Genomic DNA, 16393 nt, shown 5'->3' with positions numbered 1-16393 from the left:
CTGATCTGCACTGGGAGAAATCTATCGACTTATATGGGATGAAATCTTAAATTAAGTGGAATTTTTTTTAAATAAAATAAAATAATATTTATTTTTGATATATTATTATAACAAGAAAGGCAACTAATTTAAGGAAACTGTAGCTTACCTGTCCTTGCAGTTTGTATTTGAACTATTAGATCGAATAGGAAATCGATCTAACTAAACTCATTTTTTGATATAAAGCTTATATATTGATTTTTTTATATGGAAATTTTTCCAACAAATCAGAGTTTTAGAATCTCATAAATCAGCCAAAATAGCATTAATTTTAATTCGGAAATCTTTACTATGTTAATTTTTATGAGGTTAATAAATCTGCATACTCAGTATAAAATTAAAAAATATTCATTGTTTTGGTATTTTGTTTTTATCCAAATTTAACGATAAAATTTTCAAAAAAATATTACATTTTTTTTCATTCTGAGATGGCTAGATCAACTCGGCTGTTCATTCTGATCAAGAATATATATGATTTATAGGGTCGGAAATGCTTCTGATTAAAATTAGAATGCAAGGATTTAAAAAATAGGTCTTATGGAAACCACCCAGAAATCCCTTTAATTAAACTTATTATATTTGAAAATACTTAAAAATATTTATGGAATATATTTAAGCTGCCATTTTATATATTTCTAATATTCCTTTGTTGAACTTCACTTAATTAAATTTTTTTTACAATTTAAAATGCTTGTGATATTTTTTCAAGTGTACCCTTTGTTGCGCTTCGTGCGTTTGTGCGTGTTGCGGTGTTGTTGTTGTGGTTCAAGGTGAATCGACACCAACAGCGATAACAACAAACAACAACGAGCGACAACGACTTCGACGCCTCGCCGCATCTTTCAATCAGATATCCACCGATTTTCCCGCCCACTTTTGCTGCCTCGGGGAGGGCGGTTAACCCGTTGATTTTCCTCCCAAAAAGATCCCACTGCCAAGGACTTTGCTGTGCTTTGCTCTCTCTCTCTCTCTCTCGTTGTCTCTCTTTGTACCCCTTTCCTTGCCTTGCCCGCTTTTCTTATATTTTTCTTTTTCGCTTTTCCCCCTTTTCTGCCTTGGCTTTGGTCTGTTTATTTTGGCTGCGGGTTATTTTCTGCCTTCGTATTTTTCACTTAATAAAATTGTTTTCATTCGCCTCGACCGATGCCTTTAGTTAACTGCTTCTTCTTCTTGTGATTCTTCTTCTTGGCTTTTCAATATGTTTAAAAATAAACGTTGCCCTCTCGCTTGCAGCCGGAGTTTTCCTCCTTTATTACTTGTTCGCTGAGCTTCAGTGCTATCGACACACTTTTTTTGTTGTTATCTGCCCTCGGCCTTTGTTGCCTTTCCTTCCCCAGTTTTTCCACACACCGCTCTGGCTTTTTCTTTCCTTTATTATTTGCACTTTGTGCTGCTTTATTAGCAATTTTCTTAAGCAGTTTGTGGTCTGTTTTTCAGTGTATCACTTAAGCAGCATCAGAGTTTACGCTGAAAGAAAATGTTTGAGATTGTAAAAGCTTGTAGAAATTGTTTCGACATTTATACATATTTCTGTTTAATTAAATAATATATACTGTATTTTAAGAATAATACTCAAAGGTCTTTTTACGAATTTATAATTATTTTACCATTGAAAGAAAATCCATAATTAACAAACGGTTACCTCAAGAGTTCAACCCCTTGATTGCTTCCATTTTAATTCAATTAATAATGTAATATCAACAAATAAAACCTACAATTTATAAACCAAAGACCTTGTAAACACACAAACATAAAAACAACAATAGACAATCTTTATTTACTTTAACCTATTTTATTGCTATTACTTGGACTTTTGCAATATTTTGTCGATTTTATTCGATTCCGTTCAGTGTTTTCTTACTGAATCACGGAACTACCTCCATCCTTCAATTTTGCTGATGAAACAAATATTTATTTCTAGATCCGCACTTTTCTTGACTTTCCGCCGTGGCTGCCCATTTCCTATGATTGCTTCCGTTTTATTGCTCATTCTTTTTTTTTTGTTCTGAAAGAGAAAGAGAAATATTGCTACTGTTTTTTTGTTGCACTTCCACCTTTGGTTTTTCTTTAATTAATGCGCGACCCACGAGCGATTTAGATTAGGAGGTGATAATTTGATGACTCCCTGCCCCTAATTTTCCCCAGGGTGAAAGAGGGTACGGTTTGTGTTACCTGAGTGTCCATTAGATTGATTAAATGCATTCGTCGGTCACTGCGGACTGTGGCAGTTTCCCGTGGCTTTTCCCACGCATTGGCCAGAATTTCCCACGTAATAACAAACTTTTGCAGCCACTGCAGCTGTCATGACTGTGGTCCCGAATGCCACCGGATTCCTTGTCGCCGGGGATTTGAATATTTCGGAAAATCATTTCCCAGAGCCATTTCCCCCATTGTCTTGCTCAGCTTGCTGCGTTCGTGCAATCAATCAAAATGCGCCATGAAAAATAGATAGGGATAAGAATGGCGGGGAAAACAAAAGGCGAGTGGAAAAACATGAAACTAAATTTTAAGGAGAGACACGATAAAAGATATGCTCCTATACAGTCTTGTAGAAAATATTTTCATTTTAAAGATTTGTTTAAATAAAATGGAAAACATACAATATACAGAATTTACGATTGTTTTTGTAAAGAACTAACAAGGAGCTGAAATATTTTATATTGCAATTGTAATTTATAACAAATATTCACACGTAAAAACTTGATTTCAAGGTTATCAATTTTCCAAAAGAAAGTATTGTATAATTGTTAAACAAATAAATAATTGCTGCTTGTAAATTCAACATAATTTAATTGTAAAAAGCCAACGTATTTGTACTATAATTTTATTAACTGACGATTCTATGGCTGATTTCCTGGTAGCAACTGTAATTAAATCTCAACACTGAAAATATATTGCAAATTTCCGCATAATGACCATAATTAACGTAATTTTCAATTAAGTAAGTTTTGATTTAAAGCCAGTTGTGTTAAATGCACAGATTATTTCATTAATTTTAATGGAAAATTATGCAAATTTTATGCAATTCAATAAATTGATGTTGCATTTATGATTTCATCCAGTGACTTGTGCCCCCAAAAGTATGCATTGAATATCTAAGAGGAGTTTCGAATTTAAGGCAGCAATTTCTTGAAAGAGTGTTTGATGGGAACTTTATGACTCTAAAGGACTCTTCTTACTCCTTTATCCTTGCTCCCCGATTCCCATTGACGCCTCCATGGAGAACAAACAAAGCCAAGTCAGCGAATGCTGCGGATATGCATAGAAATCGAAGGAAATGGCAACAGGCAAGACAAACACTGAAAAACACCCACACAGAACATACAGCAAACACAAACACACACAAGGAGGACAGACAGACAGACAGCTGAAAATGCTCGCAATCTATCACAACATACAAAATATGTTCCAAAAGATTTTCAATTTATTTTGCTCTAAAACGATTTTCTCTGTTTTCCAACCAATGGAAGTGCATTCGATTGTTGTTGCTGGCAGCGAATGATGATGATGATGATGATTTTGCAATGGGATGCTTTTTTTTGTGGACCAATACACATAAAATATACACTGAACGTATAAAAGGAATTATAGAAAAGTTATATAGATTTATGGTACAAATATTTAGACTTTAAATAGACTTTATTTAAAGTTTTATAAGGAGCAGAGCACTTTTTTCATTTAGTGTCATGCAAAACCCTTCAGCGAAATCTTTGTATACATATTTTTTCCTTGTGCATTGAAACAGAAAAATCAATGAAAATAAAAGCTGAAATGCGCGACCAACTGCAAGTCCCAGAGAAGTTGATCGCCACATGTGCCTCTCTAATTAGTTGTCTGCCAACAAGGGGAAAAGCGGGTCGGGAAAATGCTCTGGGGTTGTAAGAAAAACAGGCACATAGAAACACTGATCCCGGAAGTGGGCGATGACATTTAAGCAGAAAGACAAGCGAACAACTGCAGTTTGATTGCTAAATCGGTTCGAACAGTTTATTCTAGGAACTTCTTTCCTAAAGAAATCTCCAAAGCAAAAAACGTTCAACAGGGCGTATGATTGATGGGGCACGTGTTCTTTAAATCAAGTCACTGGTTAGAATTTTCTTTAAAATAGACCATAAAATATTATACAAAATTAATAATAATTAATAACATATAAAACTTACTGCACTATTTATTTTAAATGTGTTCAACAGGGCGTATGATTGATACGTTCAAGCTTAAACTTACTTAAAAACATACCTTAAAATATAATACGAAATTAATGTTCCCAGTTTACTGCTTAAGACCAACTTATTGTATTAAAACTGCAAACTGAACAAACTCTAACCAATATTAAATACGTTCAACAGGGCGTATGATTAATGTGGCATACATTCTCTTGATCATGTTAAAACTTTCTTGACTATTATGTAAATCTAATTTAGCTTATTTTTATACTGCTAACAAAATAAACATGTAAATTACTTCAAAATGGACGAACTCTAAACGCGTTCAACAGGGCGTATGATTGATGTAACACGCGTATGAACTTAAAACTTTCTTTAAAACAGCCCTTAAAATATTATACGAAACTAGTTATTCTACTTAAGAATTAATTATATTAAATACTACTGCAAAATGGACAAACTCTTTCCAATTTCAAATGCATTCAACAGGGCGTATGATTGATATGCGACCCATGGACTAAAAACTATTAAGCACAATCAGAAATGCACATAACCAGCGGACTCAGAACAACCATAAAAATGTCACATGGCGCTGTATCCCACGACCATAAATCATGTGCCCATTAGCCGGGTCCCAAGAAAAGTGGGGAAAATTATTAATTTACACGAGTCCTACACGAAATGCAGAAGAAACCACTCGAACAGATCGTTAAATGCAAATTGAAGTCTCTTTCTCCTCTCCTGCCATTTATCTATTTCTGTTTCACTTTTATGGCTGTCATCGTTTGACGATCATTTTATGTGCACATTTCTAATGGAATCTATAGGATAGCCATCGACTGATGGATATTTCTCTGGGGGTCTCAAGACCAAGCAAACAATCAGATATTTATAGATGAGTAATTTATGTGAAAGAAATATAAATGGAAATCAATTTATAACAATGAAGTCAAGGACTAAAAATGAAAATTAAGTTACAGGAAATATAAACCTAAAGAAAAATATTATTTTCGCCACAATTAAAAGAGAAATGTGATATTTCATACAAAAATAATAAAATATATTTAAAATAAGAATATAACAATACAATAAAGTCATTAAAAAACCACCAGTGCCACACAATGATATGCTTGAAATATGAATGCTTTTCTTTATAATCCCCACTTTTCTTATAATTCTTATAATATATTTCACGTGTTGCGGTCTTAAATTCTTAAAAGTATAAAAACATATCCAAAAAATTTTAATTTTTTAACTATGACATGGTTATTTTTGGAACATTTTTTCAGGCTATTACTCATTACACAAAAATTGATTCATTGATAGGCTTCTACGAGCCCAAGCTCATAATCCCTGAACTTGTTGTGCGCGGCCAGTCGTCCGATTTTCCCCCCTCGTTTTCCGCGGTTCAGGCCAAGACCCATCAACACACTTTGACAATAACAAAATCTATAAATATTCCGGCTCTCGCTGCTTTTCTTTGCTATATGTACTAGGCTTTTCCTTCTTTTTCGTTATATTTCTTTTTGTGTTTTGGGAGGGCGACCCCAGACGAGGTGAAATTCTTCGGCAACATTTTCTGCTTTCCATTTGATGTTTCGCCTGCTTCTCTCTCTCTCTCGCTCTCCTCGTCTTTTTGTTTGATTATTTAAATTATAACCTACATAATTTTAATGGCTTGGAAAGAAACATACATACATACATATATAAAATTAAATAATATTTATGGGGCGTAGACAGGCACATGGTCAGGCGAGCCAAACATTCCAAGATTGTGCAGAATAAATGGCGGATGGTTGGTCTGGGGGAGGGGAGGCCAAGGGAAATCCTGGGAAATTCTCTGCGCCCCATAACCATTATTTTCATTTAAGTACAGGCAAACTTATTTGATTTGGCCTTAAGTTATGGGTTTTTTGTATGTGTTTTTGGGTAGCTTTAAGATGGTTATTTTGTACAATTGTTTACCTTGATTAAAGCTTGTTTAAATATAAATAATTAATTATATATTTTAAATATATATTTTTTAGTATATACTTTTATTATATATACAGCTGGTTTTTACTATAATTTTCTTAACAATTTCAAGAACAAACTTGTATAGTTTCTTTCAAAACTCACCCAAGTTCACCTCGATGAACTCACCTTCTCCACGTCGAAATTGAAAATGATTTACCTTGAAAGCAACGCGGTCACTCAGCTGAAAGTGTGAATCAGGTGGGAGTGAGACAGGCACACCCAAAAATAAAATAAAACATTAAATAGAAGGAAAATAGAAGAAAATAGAAGAGGCCAAGGAGAAAGAAGCAGCAACAGTTTGCTCACCTTTAGCGCTCTTTCTTAATTTGTTAGAAGCAGCAGGTGTGTGAGTGTAAAAGAGCCAATTATCTCAAACCAAAGAGAGTGGCTCACACACACTTACCTGAGAGTTTTCCTCAGAGAGTTTTCCTCTGTGTGTGTGTGTGTGGAACACCTTCAGCGCGACAATGTCAATGATCATTTCTGACATGAGTGGATAATGGGGAGGTGTGTGGACTGGGGGATGTGGGCGGCGTGATGCCAAGAAAATAGAAACTCACCTTGACTCACCTCATCAGTGGCTCTCAAACTGCCTTTGATTTTCGCAGGTGATTTTTACATTTTCTTTAGTTTTTCTTGTTTTGCATTGGCGGGGTTAAAGCCCTCAACGGAAAACCTTTGGCGCCTGCTGTCGCACTCACTCACTCCCTCCCTCTCAGTGCCGCCCATTTATTTTCCGCCTTTTGTTTGTAAACATCAATTGGAACAGGGAAAGCGGAAAATGCAGCCAGACTGCATACGCTTTCAGCACTTCCCATTTTCCTTTCCACTAACAGCCCCCTGTTCATGTTCGTCATTTATCTAGCCTGATTTTTGCCGTTTCTACGGGATTTTGTATTTTTTATGCACCTAAAGGAATAATTGTTAAGGGGTTTGAAAAGCTTAAGTGTACTTTAGTACGCTTAACTATTAATAAGTGAAAAATAAGGAGATTTGTATTTAAAATATTAAAGGAATTTAAAATATTTCTACTCTTTTTCAGTGAAAGGGAAATTTCTTAAAAAACATTTCGTAGGTGTTTTGCATTACTGAAAATAGCCTCCAAAAGATTCCTTTCCTTTTTGAAGAAAGTAAATGTAAATTATTCCATAAACAGTTTTATATTAAATTAAACAAACTTAAAACTAAGTTATTAACAATTTAAACATCAATGAGTATTATGAATATCCTTTTAAGCTAAGATTTTTTCCAGTGCACTTTATTCCCTCTCCTTTTTTTGCGTTGCATTTGCATCTGGGATTTTTACATCAACATGCTGCAAATCCAGCTACGAATTGGAAATTCAAAAATCATTTCACTGCATATTGATTCACTGCATACACACACTACACACACTCTATACACACACACACACTATACACACACATGTACAGTCCGCCTTGGGCTATAAATAATATTTTATTTTCTCGCTTTTTTGGGTGGAAATATCCGAGAGCGCGTTATTTTTAGCAGGCGTTGTGCCTACAAATCGTTTGTTGTTGTTTATTTTTAATGCCCCAGCTGGAACAGCAGTCGCCCAGAGGGGTGTGGCCAAAGGGGGCGGAGGGGAAGGGGGGGATGCTGAAACTTTGTTGGAAAAAGAAAGGAAAACTTTCGGCCGGGGGGGAAACACAAAAAAAAAAAGAATGAATGAAAGCCGAAACAATTAATTACACGGGTAAAAGGACAGCTGGGAATTCCTTTTTTGGGAGATAAACCTTCCCTTACGATACAAACCTTTTCAGCTTAGCAAGGAAAATAAGCCGAAAACCCCTGAAAAAAACCCCAATCAATGCAATTTAAATTAAATGAACATTTTTTGGTATAATTAAAAGCAAACAAATCATTAGCAGAGATTTGGCAAGAGTTGCGCTTTTTGGTTGGCTTCCGTGATTTGGCTGAGATAAATCTTTGCACAAACTACGCCATTTGTCCACAGTTTTTGGTCTAAAATTAAACGAAAAACCCAGGAAAACGCAATAAGCACGCGACAAGGATGATGGAAAATTGATGGGAAATCCGGGCGGGTTGACTGATTAACACTCAGAGGGGGGATGGAGGGATGAGACAGAAATATTCAAAACAAAGGTGATCAGCACGAGTTAAACAAAGGCATCAACAAAGACGGCTAAGTAAGATTCGATCGAGTGGGGTTATTCCCCAATCAGTTGGCCAACGAAGGCAGTCGCATCCACACACCGGGATCGAGGCGTCCAAAATTTCAATATTTTCGATTTGGAAAATCATATATTTCGAGTGTGCGAATATACACAATTTTTCGTAATTTCTTTTTCGTGTTTCTTTTTGCCTGACGCGTTCACCTGTTTTCCCAAGTTCGCGAATAGCAAGAGAGTCAGAGCGAGGAATAGAAAGAGAAAGCGAGAACAGAATGTTGAATACAAACTGTCATATTACGCATACGTATCGCATAGTTACGCATACGCACCGTTGACAGGAGCCGCCACCAAAGGGTGGTGGCAAGTGGTGGTCGCAAAAAAAGCATAAAAAATTATAATAAAAAAGAAAAGTGAAGGCACACACACACACACACTCACAGAAGACTATAGCATAAGAGAGTGTGTTCTTCTTGCTATTCAGTTCTGCAGACGACGACGTTGAGGATGATGATGAGCGAATTGCGGAATTTTTCAGCTCCCCGCGGCCACATTAAGTGTTGATTGTGTGCGCCGCTCTATTAGCTGGCTCTCATTTTTCCCCCCATTTCGCCACCCTTCCCCCCCTGTCGACTGAATTTTCCACTTATTTCAGCCCGCAGCGACCAAGTGAAAATTTTCTCGAGCCAACTCAGTTCGTTCGACGCGCGTCTGCGGCTGAGGCTGGCTGAAAAACTGCGACCGACCAAATGTTTTTTGTTCCACACACAACAGAATTTGCATGCGAGAGATTTGGCCAGATCCAGCCAATAATAATAATGCCATTTAATACCCCCTGACAAGCGAGACACGGGGCGGTCACGCGCTATCAAAGCAAATCGAAGCCGAAACAAACAACAAACAAACAAAAAAAACACAGCAGGCACACGCAAAAATAACACACAACCCAATCCACAAAAAGTGCAACATGCCACAAAAATAAAAACAACAAAAAACCATGCAAACCAAAATCAAACAATCAATAATTCACAATGCACACCTGCAAAAACAACACACACAACAACAAAATACAACAACAGCCACAACAACTTCAACAACCACAACAACAACTTCAACAACAACTACAGCCATAGTGATACCTCTAAATTCAATACAATTCCAATGCAAACACAAATGATATTCAAAGGCATTCACGCCTGCCGTTCTCTATAAATGTGCATTAAAATGCAAAATTCGATATAAAAACACTTTTCGCACCACAAAAACTGACACAAAATTTAAGACCCGTTGAACACAATTTGAACAATTAAAATGCAGAAAACAAAAAACACCTCATTCAATTGCCATGAATTTAACATGGCAGGCAAATAAAAACAATGGCCACAAACCAAATTTAATTTCAGACAAGTTTTCATTTCACTTTACTTTTCATTTACTGTGCATTTTTTGAGCAACTTCTATTCTACCCCCTTGTATTATGCTAAAAGATAAATTTGCAAAACCCCAAAAAGGATACATTTTCACCAACCAAAAAAAAAAAAAAGACTGTGAACAAATTTAACCCCAAGGATTATTGCTTTCAGATTTTAATTTTTGGGGTTGTAAATTGGATTTTAAAAGCCCATTTCCTTGCTTAACTTTTTTTGGTGAATCACAAATGCACAGAAAATATTTATTAAGGTCTTGTGAATTTTATGGATATGTTTTTATGATATATTTTAAAATGAATTTCACGTTTATATACGATTTGGTGACAATTTTATCTTTATAATCATTATAAATAATATATTTTTTATTATGTTGGATATATGAAAAGAGTCAAGATGCGGCTAATGGACACAAGGAATATTTTTTTTATATTAAGATATATTTTCTTGAATATTAAAGTCTTATCTATAAACTGCAAAAAACTAAAGTAAAAGGAATGTAAAATAAATTAAAAGTAATAAAAAATCAATTGAATAAGAAATCCCTTTATCAATGTTCATTAATATATTTGTTTAATTCTTTAAAAAACCGATCTACAAAATCTGAAACATTTTTTTCTGTGTCTTTTTTCCTTTTAATTGTCGCTTTGACTTTTAAAAATTTCTTTTCCAAAATTGAGGAAGCAATTTGCTTAATTATAGACAAAAGTTTTCACTCAACAAACCCACGAACATGGTTTCCAAAAAAGAAAAAAGGAATAAAAGGGGTTTTGGCTGCAGGGAGGGATTTTAGCACTTTCGAGAGCTTTCTCCATAATTCATGAATGTCAAATTCGTATTTAATTTATGGATAATCCTCTCGGCCCCTCTGGTCTACACTCTGTGGGATTTATAAGTTCATAAATCTGCGTCCATTGCCGTTTATTTACAAATAATTACAGAATTTAATTGCTGGCCAAAAACTTTGGCGCACAAATTTGCAATCGAAATTCAGAGCTTTTGTTGTTGTTATTGTTGTTGTTGAATGAGTTTAATTAATTATAGCCAAGAATTTTCACTTTTCGGGGGCAGCTGCAGCCATAAATTCGCACCGGAGAAAGAGAGCGAAAAGCATAACAAATCAGTGTTCAAAATACATAAATAAATAATAAATAATATTTTATTAATATTCCTGCGCAGATATCCAAGTGAAAATTCATATGTGTTTCCAGTGAAAATGAGCAAAATACATACGTGAATCACTCAAAACCAAAAAAGAAAGAAAATAATAAGAAAAGAGAAGAAATTTGAAAAAGAAAATTATAGCAAAATATTTGTGAAGCAAAAAGTGTGAGAAAAAAAGAATCATTTATGCAAAGTATTCGGGGCTAAAAGGATTACAGCACACTCAGGCCGCACAACACACACTCATCACACACGCACACACACACTTTCGCCATGGCAGACACTGCCAAGGACAATGACGTCATCGAGGGGGCGGGAGAAAAGGAGGCAGGAGATGATATTGAGGAGGAGCTGGAGGAGGAAAGCACCACCACCACCACCACGACAACGACCAAGAAAACCTCGCAGTGGCGCAAAACCCGCTCCACCAAGGTACGACACCGACTACGTAAAGTGGAAAATTGGGTGGAAATTCGTTGGGAAAATTCGTCGTTCGCTCGCCCCCGCTTGCCTGTCAAACTGACAAATGCCCTGACGGATTGAAAGTTCCACTCATCGTTGATATATTTTCTGTTTTTTTGAGCAAGCGACAGTTCGTCTTTGCAATTTTTTATAAGAATTTTCTTGCTCTTGAAACGAGCAAAGAAAAAAATTAAAAACATAGGAAAACAAGTGTAGGAAAAACAAAGACATTAAAGATGTGACTTTATAGAGAGTGTGATTATTTAAATTTAGTTAGGGAATCATTAACAGAATCTTGAAAATGTATCTTATATGAGTTAGGATACAATATTCTTTATTATTCATATGATAATTCACCTCAAAGCTTAACAGAAACTCTATAAAAACACCCCCAAAAACACACACATGTCCCTCATTTTCCTTTCAGTTTATTCATCGATAGCTAATTAACTGAAACATTTAGTGGCGCTTTTGCGCTTGGCTAAGCCTCTGAAAATAAACAAAAACCAAGACACATTAATCACCATCGAAGGCAAGTTCTCACCCTAATGTATGCACATACTTTTGGGCCAGAAAAGAGGAGGAAGTAACCAGGGACCAGGAACCAGGGACCAGGAACTGCTGGACCACTAAAAGGGTTCCAAACTTGAAACGGAGGGAGTAAGAGAAAGCATTTCCAGGTCGCTGAGCTCGCTAAGGATAATATAAGGGGTGAAGGAGGAGGAGGAATGGCCAAACTGTAAGGATAATCTCAGAGAACGGGACAGCCCACAATTGCCACTTTGATTGTAGTCAGCCACATGGGACCCAATCTGGTGGTTTCGCTTGCTCTCCTTCAGGGCCCAAGTCTGGACGCATAAATTACTTAGAGTTTGAAGGAAGGAGGAGTTGTGGTAATTCCTGGATATGCAACAGCTACTTAGATGTAAGAGAGAGAGAGAGATCCTGGCGCACCTGTCGCTCCTGCTGCTGAAGTAGCAATCAATCAAGCTGTAAAGTATTTATTAAACGATATTATGAGGTTTACCTTGGCCCAGGGATATAATGCAGAAAATTGAAGAGGGAAAATCCGACATATACAATCCATATACAAGAAATATACACTCACACACACACACTCACTCTTGTAAGGAAAATGTAGAAAATGTGGAAGGTGGGTGCTGTGTAAGCTGTTGAAGCTGGCTTACATATTTTTTTTAATAGCTTCATTGTTTCGCTTAACAGGATTTCATTTCACTTAATGTACCAACACTCCTTGTGTTTGTGAGTGTGTGCTCTTGCTATCACACCTACCTCTCAGATGGGGAGTCCTCGAGGAGGTCCTTGGGGGTAGAAAGGGGGTGTGGCATATCACACTCCCCGCTCGTATTCACCTTTCATTGTTTGCGAACGGCCTGCTTGTTTTGCCTTTGCCCAACGGCATTTTGGCACTGCCTTTCTCAAATCAGCAAAAAAAAAAAACAACAAAAAGAAAAATGGGGAAAAGGGAAAAGCGAAGGAAAAATAAAAAACCAAAGGATGAAAGCAAAAATAACATTCTCCGACTGACTCCAGCTGGCACAGAGCAGTCCTATATATGAGCATTCCAACGGACTAACATTTATAAATGCACTTTAAAAATAATTAATGTGAATTTACTAAATTAAAAATTATATAAGTTATGAAATTTTTCGGAAATTTTAAACAAAATGTAGTGTTTACAATTTCAATTTAAAGACAACATATTTTTAAAACAAAATAATTTTTAGACTGAAATTTATAAGCTTTCTTGAAGAACTTTTAAAAGCAACCTCCCAAATTCTTGGATATTTTAATTTCCTTATTATTCATTTATTTTCCATTTCTTTTTAAAACATATAAATTATTCCATTAATTTCAAATATTTTCCTCAGTGCACATGCCGGAATAGTTGACTTTTTATCCGCAGGTTTTCATGGCAGGCAGCAATCAAGGCACAACAATAACAACGGCACCAGCAATCCCCTTCCCCACACATACACTTCCGCTCTGTCGCTCTCTGACTTTTCCTTCCCATTTTCCTTCTTTCCTACGCTCCGCTTTTCACCTTATTCCTCGCTTTCATCTCCGGATTTTCCTCTAGCGAGGCGGAGTTTATCAGGAAAATGGTAGTGCAGGGCAGTCAATGCAGTCTGCGGATCGATTCAGGAGTTTCAGCTATTAAAAAAATAAAATGCAGTAAATAGGAAATCGGAAAAGAAGTGGCAGCAATGAAATCCAGGATGAGAAGGTGCCAGGATACAAATATCCGATATGGCAAAGCCATCAGAGACTTTAAATGGTTTCTTTCAGAATAAATTTACTTTGGGAGCTTGTTCAGGGATACTTTAAATATAATGGTCAATTGATTTGTTTTGGGGAATTGCATTAAAAATATTAACAACCAAAAAGGGAGAGCTTCTTTTTATGAATTATGTTTTATATATTTTTGAGAACAAGGTTTTGTTTAAAAATTTTTAAGTTAAAGAAAGAGTTATTACATTTTTCTCGTGAGTTTTGTAAGATTGAATTATTATAAACCAAATTTAATCTCTTACTGTCTATTAAGTTATTATTCTGGATTTATTTTGTGGAAATGCAATTCTTGATTGTATATTTAAAATAAAAGCCATAAAATGTCGCAGAGGTTTTCATTTGTTTTAGGATATAGAACCTTTAAGAACTGATGTTTTAGTAGAAAATAGATTTTCTTGTACATTTTATAAATGAATATTAAAGAAATTTATTCTTATTCTTTAAATTCTTTAAACGCACAATTGCATTTAACAATCATTTACATTTTTCATTGAATTAAAATTTTAATTGATTTAGCAGAAGCCGTTTTAAGTTCGCATTTCCCGCACTTTTCATTTGTTTTCTTACCAACAGTTTCCCAGCTGCTTCACCAGTGGCTGTCCCTTTGCCTCGGCATTTTGCGGCTCAGTTTTCCACTTTAGCTTGAATTTCCTCGTTGTTGCCGTTGTCCCCCTAGCTGCTGTGTGTGTTAATTTCTTTAACAGTTTCTTGTTCTTCGTTTTATGCGTTTTGACGCGTCGTCCGCCCTTCAGACAGGCCACGCCTCTCTACCCAGTTTTCCCCCTGAATAAAAAATAATGCGGGAAAATTCAGCTTCTTCCAGTCACCTCGTAAACTGTTGGACAGGGGAATTTTTATCTTTTAATTAAAAGTGATGCGACTTTTCCGGGGTACAAAAAAACACACGCAAAGGGTGAGAAGGGGAGAGAGTCCTGTGATACAGGACTGCTCCACTTTTCCACCTGCTCGTCCTCATACGTATGTAGGTGAGCGTTAATTAAGCATTTTACGATTGTTTCCCATGTGAAACAGGGGTACTTTAAGGACTGAGTACTGAGAGAAATCAGTAGGAAAATTCCAAAACCAGAACCAGAACCATAATGCGAAGCCTTCGTGGCAATTTTGTTTTATTGGCCGACTCTAATATATAAATGTTTATATATGCAATAAAATAAATTATATGTTCTTCAAGTGGCTCGGCGCATGGCGGCAGCTGCTTTTCACTCATTTTGCGCAATTAACTTGGTCAGAAGAGGCAACAAAGGGGCCCGGGATCATTAGGGTTCAGTCAAGAGGCTAATTGACTTGGCCTTTACTCTGAGCAAGGGTGGTTTCAATTAAAATATATATAAAAAAAGAAAATCAGATAATAAAACGCTCTCAAGAAGAGTGAAAATTGAATAGATTTGCATTATAATTAATTTTCTTGTTATTAAATTGATTTCCTATATCTAATGTTTCGCTAATGTGTCACTTCATTCGTAAATATTGCAACATTTATTCACATGGCCAGCTTTGTTATTATTTTCGTTTCTGCGTACATTTCCATTCCATTATATATGCAGAATATAAATTGGTTTAATTTGAATAAACAGTGGAAAGAGGCGCAATATACAGGGACATTAAATATATATAATGTATATTAATTTGCAAGAGTTATTTGCTTTGTACGAGTAAATTACGTTTCATTCTAAATGAAAATGTTGTAGACAGTATATAATTAATACCAACTGATTAATTATATTTTACTTATTTTAATTTTGAGAGGGTTTATTTCAAATAAAGAACTTGAATTTGAATAGGTAAATGTCTTAATTCAGTTTATAAATATTGTAGAAATTCTGTTATTCCAAATATCTATTTAAATATCACTACTGTTTAACATTAATCATTTTATTACCATTACTTTAATTATTTCATTAACTAAGGTATTTCTTATTTCGTACAACTTATACCTTTCACAATATAAACTATTTTTAAGTATAGATTAATAGCTACTTATCGTTTGAATTATTTATTTATGTCTTGTGTATATATATTCAAGCATATATGTATATGTTACCTACTTATCTATAAAATCATAAATAATCAACAAAATTCTCTTCTCTATTTTATTTTCTCTTTGCAGGTAAGCAATATACAAAGTCCAGTCTTGTTTTCAATACTTTTCCTGAGTAAGTTAGCTTTTCCATTCATTTAATAACTTTACATTTTCCCTGCTGTAAACCAGCTCCTTTCTACTCCTTAATCTAAAGGGAAATATTTCAAATATTTCCAACTATACACACTTTTTGGTGTTGGCCAAGTTAACACAGCTGAGAAATGGGCAAAAAGAGCGAGCTGTTCGAAAATAACACACAGATACTTGTACTTATATATACACCACCCGGGGGGTGTGTGTGTGTGTGTGTGTATCTGTGTGTGGTTGTGCATGAACAAGCAGTTATAAATAATTTCTGGCAAAAAATCAGCAACTTTTTCCGTTGATCTCCAAGTATAGAGCGTTGGCTGGTTGCCAAAGCGAATTGCGCATACGCCGTGTGGTCCATTCGTATTTCAATAAAATTGTATGAGTGTGTAGATGTTTTTCTACATATTTAAATTTGTCTTTGTATTATTATTCACTCACTTGCTCTCTTTGTGAATTGTGCTCTGG

The 16393-nt window shown here is 35.4% G+C and overlaps 1 protein-coding gene across 47 annotated transcripts in view; it reads left to right on the top strand.

The window, feature by feature from the left end:
* Window positions 1–16393, top strand: part of tmod (tropomodulin) — a 62217-nt gene that overhangs the window by 10033 nt on the left and 35791 nt on the right. For 4 of the 47 annotated variants that reach the window (XR_015273406.1, XM_020955869.2, XM_086840674.1 and 1 more), the window contains exons 1-2: window positions 8480–8515; window positions 10978–11394. The exons of 34 other annotated variants lie outside the window; for them this stretch is intronic. Coding sequence is in view for 11 of the 13 variants with exons in the window: in XM_020955869.2 (XP_020811528.1) it covers window positions 11236–11394 (159 nt within the window). In the remaining 2 variants the exon portion in view is untranslated. Of the gene's footprint in view, window positions 1–8479; window positions 9504–10977; window positions 11395–16393 lie in introns of those variants that run through there. 9 more of the 47 variants (XR_015273407.1, XM_086840676.1, XM_086840655.1 and 6 more) reach the window with 4 other exon arrangements.

The sequence above is a fragment of the Drosophila serrata genome, unplaced genomic scaffold, assembly GCF_035046125.1.
Source record: "Drosophila serrata isolate PLE 108 unplaced genomic scaffold, ASM3504612v1 contig_382, whole genome shotgun sequence".
NCBI lineage: Eukaryota > Metazoa > Arthropoda > Insecta > Diptera > Drosophilidae > Drosophila > Drosophila serrata.
This window is presented reverse-complemented; position numbering and strand designations above follow the sequence as displayed.